The sequence below is a fragment of the Opisthorchis viverrini genome, assembly GCF_000715545.1.
Source record: "Opisthorchis viverrini unplaced genomic scaffold opera_v5_160, whole genome shotgun sequence".
Classification (NCBI taxonomy): Eukaryota; Metazoa; Platyhelminthes; class Trematoda; order Opisthorchiida; family Opisthorchiidae; genus Opisthorchis; species Opisthorchis viverrini.
Window position 1 is genome coordinate 922227 of NW_008751817.1, and position 5592 is coordinate 927818.

The 5592-nt window shown below is 48.6% G+C and overlaps 1 protein-coding gene across 1 annotated transcript in view; it reads left to right on the forward strand.

Annotated features, from left to right (window-relative positions):
* Positions 1-940: 940 nt before the first annotated feature.
* Positions 941-5592, forward strand: part of T265_07183 (hypothetical protein) — a gene marked incomplete at both ends in the record, with an annotated part of 78487 nt that continues 73835 nt past the window's right edge. Inside the window, one exon of the mRNA XM_009172634.1 lies at positions 941-1129. Within this exon, the coding sequence (XP_009170898.1) occupies positions 973-1129 (157 nt within the window). The remainder of the gene's footprint in view (positions 1130-5592) is intronic.

Consider the following 5592-nt stretch of genomic DNA (forward strand, 5'->3'; position numbering starts at 1 on the left):
GTCTCCTCAAACTTGTCCTTCTCACTGCACCGTGAAAAATCGCCCCAAAAGGCGTTCGCCATTTCACGGATGATGCGACGCACCTTCTCCTGCATTACTCGCATGGACTTCCAAATACTCTATGGGGCCTACGTCAGACCGCTCCTGGAGTACGCCAACCAAGTTGTCTACTCAGGACGCACGAAAAACGTCACCCTCATTGAGCGTGTCCAGCGAGCCGCTGCGAGAATGGTTGCCGGTCTCACATTCGTGGACTACGAAACGCGTCTCATGATGCTTGACCTCTTTCTCCTGGAGTACCGTCGCCTCTGAGGAGACCTAATTCTTACTTCTGCCGTTTGAACAAAGCTTGGCAAACAGATTTTTCACCGTTGAACTAGCAAACACACGGTGGGGACACAGCAAGAAAATTTTCAAGCTCAGAACACACGCACTCACTATACAAAATGTTTGCTCATTTCGGGTAGTAGCTGCGTGGTATGACCTTCCTCCGACGGTTGTCCACGCTCCTTCTAGAACCCAGTTTGGAGCACTACGAGACATTTATTTATGCGAATCCTCGCGCTGAGAACATAAAGAGCAGTGCTACACCATTTTTTCACTTGTGTCTTCCAGGTGAACGACATCCACTGACCGACAAGAACAAAACAGACCCGGGAAACTTGGGAAAAAGCCCCGATCCTGTGTATCAATCGGTGAATCCGTGTAAATTGGCATGACGATCGATCCCTTTCAAGCGGTAAGTTATCTTTGTTGAATGGGAGGTGAAGATTCTTTTGGCTGTTACTACTGACGACAATTTGATCGAGCATTGGCGATCTTGTTGGTAAGACGGTGACACTCGCGGACTATCGGTCCAAGGGGCTGTTGACGTCCAGACCTTTCAACCAATCAGCGGCTAGTGTTCGCTCTGTGCCCGACGCTTCACAGTCGCGCGGAACGCTGACTGCGGAACCTCAAGCTTGTTTGGGAATGCCTCCTTTGCAGCCGCTTGAGTTCCGTGATTGTGTGGTGGATGGACCACATTTTAGGAGCGCACTGCAGAATCACGAAAAGGAGCTAAAAGCGCACGGAAAATTAGTGAAAGGAGTTTACAACAATGCGGAGCGTGTTTTCAAGGCAATGGATGGTAAGTTCACTGGCCATCTCCACTGTATTCTGTGGGAGTGAACAACGTTCTTCTGTTGCTGTGCGTCATAAATAACATTTTCGATGTCATATACCGGGTCGGAACGATCATTACTCGCCATTATGGCTTCAGTCTTATAGCTGGTATCTGCCAGGTTGAAATGTCGGTTTACTGGAGGCTGTACTTTTGAAGTCATTGACCAACAAATAATATGAACAACCGCACAGACGTAGCATACTTTCTACGCCTAACTGCCACGTCACTCGGAAGAGGCACTCGGGCTTAGGTACTACCAGTTTGTTCAGGCATAGACAGTAGCAGTCAAGGTAAATTCACGTTTTTACAACTGAGCTATCTCAATTTATGAAGTATCGTCGGGAATGGTCAACCCAGCAACAAACTATGGCCACTCAGTCGTCAAACTTGAAAATGCGAATGATGCTCGGTCACCACTCGAAAGAAAACTGGCGCAATAGCTCGGTCGGGTGTTAACCGAGATGGCCGAAGTGGTTAGAGCGCGGATTACTAACCTGAAGGTCCGCGGTTCGAATCCGACCTCCGCCACTCGACTTCCCCTGTCTAGGCTTGGGCAACCTGGCAGTATCCCAGCCCTCGTGCTTCCTTCGGGTGGCATGGCAGCTAGGCACCGGAAGTGTGCTACAGCTGAACGCTTTATCTTTATCTTTATCTTCGGGTGTTAACCCGCAACAATTTTTGCAACCTAGTTTCACCACTTTTTAATGGCAGGCATGGCGGATGTGGCGGCTGTAGAAGCCGCGTGCTTGTCACACAGTAATTCTGGCTACTGCGGTTTCATTCACCGATGATTTGATGAGTTAAGCTAGGTGGCTGCGCAATGGAGGCGGGGACTAATTTCATTAATGCACAAATACAGGTTTGTCAACGGTCCTTTAAATGGTGAGTTTGGGAAGGGAGCCATGCATTGAAGGCAATGGCTTCGATGCACGAGCGCCACAGGGCGTGACTGGGCAATGTGTGACAGTGTCTTTAACGGTTGGCGGGTCCTGTTTCGGAGTCGCGATCCAGGAAGACGACAATGATCATTGAAAGTGAGTCTGCTGATAATGGCTTTCATAATTCGCTGCCAACTCACTGTTTGGCAGCTTCTGGCTCGTTTCCACCCTTCACGTGGTTGTGCGAAAAGAACCTTTGGAGGAAGTCAGTTGACTGGCATATGGAGCATGTGGCCAAACCTGACTCGGGGAATGCTCTGAAGAAATGGATGGTCAAACACTGAAGTTCTCGACGTCGACGTGGAGCGGCCAGATTTCTGATCCGTATAGTACTCTGGAGTGCACCACAGCATTGTAAACTCGACTCTTGACGGAAACGCTTATGTCACGCCTACGCCACAGGTGACGCAGGTTCACAAAAGCCGCTCTGGCTTTCCTAGTCCGAAGTGAAATATCTTTCACGAGACCACCGGGGCTGATACAGCTACCCAGGTAAATAAATTTGTCTACTACATCAATCGGCTCACTCGCAAACGTGAGGTTAGGGTTCGAGCCCACACAGTCTGGTAGTAGTGCTTTACACTTTGCAGGTGTGAAATGCATGCCAAACCGTGAGGCAGAACTATTTAGGTTATTTAGTATTGTTTGCACAACGACAGCATCAGATCCAAGAAGAGCAATGTCTTCTGCGCACCCGATATCTGTGAGCGGACGCCCTGGAAGAACTTGGATCCCGCCGGCACTGTAAACAAAGCCGAATTTTACGAAACATTTGCATTAGAGTGCATACGTCAGGTCTTCTTAGTTCCCCTAAAATACTATAAGATTACTACTGCTGGTGTAAAGGCGGATACTAATGATAAGGGCACCTGCTGTGCGCAGCCGCATAAGGAATGAGACAGTAACGCCTTATTCCCTGTGCCCTTGGTTTAGGCCAACCTCGTGCAGCTGAGCAGGTCAGACTGTTGAGTCATCGGCTCCGGGCAGGGTCCCCAAAATACTCTACTGTCCACTGCCTCGTGGGTCAGACTTTTGAGTCAGAAGCTAGGGCAGGGTTCCCGAAGAAAATCCTACGTATTTTCACTGCCTTGTGGGTCAGAATTCTGAGTCAAACGCTCAAGGTGGGGTACCTCAACTAAATCCTATTCCTCGGCCTGGGTAACTGGGAAGTATCATTTGCCCGTGCAGTTCGGTGTCCACCGATGTCCTTCTCCAACTTCCTCCCACCACACAGTCAAACGTCACTGGGTCACTTGACTGTCAATTATGGAACCGAAGGGCCTTATGCTCCTCGATGCCTATTTAAACAAAATGACACTTCTATATCCACGAGACCCTTTTTACTCAAGAGCTTTCAACGTCCGTCATCATCATCATCATCATCAACGACAGCATGACATCAGTGCTCAACACCAATGCTTCACTGCCGTACAGCCATGACTTATTTGAAAGCCTTATTGTAAAGAAAAGAATAAAGGTGGATGGGGGAGGGACTTAGTGCTAGCTTAACACAATCATTCCGAGGTGCCTACACCTCCAGACATTCACTCAGGCAATCGGGATAGAAACTGACAACAAGAACGCCACTGACATCGGTTGGCAGCCATATCCTGTAGTGTCTCCAACCAGGCACAGTGAGGATCACATTCGGTTCTGATGCTGAGAGGGATACCTTCTGTCGAGTTTTCCGGGCTCATTCGTCAGGCAAAAAGCACTGACATTGTGACGCTTGCAGGCTCTAGTATGCTGCTCGCCCAACAAACTGCCGTAGGTACCGCATTGAATTAGACACAGCACAGTATTTTTTTTATTTTTGCCATTTCTGTCAGTGAGATAACCTCTCCGTGAGCCACTTTATGTCTCAGCAGTGTCACCGAACTCTAAGCGACCTGTGTCTTTGCTTCATTTATCCGCAAGTCAGCCTCCCGAATATGCTTCAATACGGCCTACGAATGAACTGCGTGCTCTGATTCCGAATTGCTGTACACAATGATATCGTCTCCGTACACTGAAATATTTTGTAGTCCCTTCGTTAGACGGAGAATCAAGCGCAGGAATGAGAACGGTGCCCCCGACAAATCAAACGGCATCCGTCTACTTTGACATCGGGTGTTCGCAGTCGTGCCGTTTTCGCCCAGTCCTCCGCCTTGATAGGTAGTTGCCAGTATACGAAACGGAAGTCGAACATCTTGGAATATCGGGAATGTCGGAGGGAATAGGAAATCTCCGCAACCGAAGGGGCGGCTACAACTCGATTTACGGTCATTTCATTCAAGCGCCAGAAATCCACGCAAAACCGGTACTGTTCATTCGCCTTTTTGGCAAGCATAACTGGGGAGTTGTACGCACTATTGGCTTCCTCGATTAGGCCATTTTCAACGGCTTTTGAATTTGTTTATGGACCTCCCCCCGTAGATGAAGCGGCAGCGGACGGGGGCCGTAAGGTCGAAAGCATTCAGGTGAGAGTGGAATTTCGTGTTCAAAGCACGACCACAAGTCAAACAGATCATCCTCGCCTATGAACTGTTCGGGGTATTCCTCAACCACGGACTTTAGTACCGGCATATTCCAAGGTGGGAGTTTCGGACCTGCAGTTCGCTTACGGCAGTGATTGGGTAACCATCAATCTTGACCGGGCCATACTTTGTCACCAGTTTTCCCTGCTTCAGCTCAACCACAGATTCTCCACTCTTGAGAAAATCTGTTCGCAAGATTGTCTTCTCTCTGGTCAGGGATTCGTGATGCACGCACCTGTCGTCGTGTCATGACTACATAAACCATACTTTTGCACAGAACATTAACTCGTAATTCTCACTCTACATTTTCAGCTCATGTACTACCGGTATTAGACAATTAAAGCGTACATTACGTCCTTCTATTCTGTCTCCCTTCTAATCTCATCCTGGAACTACTCGACTCTCGCAACATGTCTAGGCGCATCAAACGCATTGACAATCCGTCGATTTTCAGTCGATGTCCACCCACTGCTCTCACGGCTAGCGCGCGCGGTTTGCATTCAGCTCGTTCCCTCACCGTCTCAGCGATACCCATGCTCCTGTCATTATTATTATTATTATTATTATTATCATCATCATCATCACCATCATCATCATCATCATCATCATCATCGTCATTGACAGCATGACATCAGTGTTCAATACCGATGCTTCACTGCCATACAACCATGATTTATTTGAAAGCCTTATCGTAAAGAAAAGAGTCGAGGTGTGTGGGGAAGGAACTTAGTACTAGCTTAACACAATCATTCCTAGGTGCCTACACCTCTAGACATTCGCTCAGGCGATCTGGAAAGAAACTGACAACAAGAACGCCACTGACATCGGTTGGCAGCCATATTTTGTAGTGTCTCCAACCAGGCACAGTGGGGATCACTCGGTCCCCATCTTGGAAGGCGAGCAGCACCGACAGCACCCAAGCGTTTCGTGATCTCCTTCATACTCCTCTGCCAAGTCAAGGGTTCGCCACCTC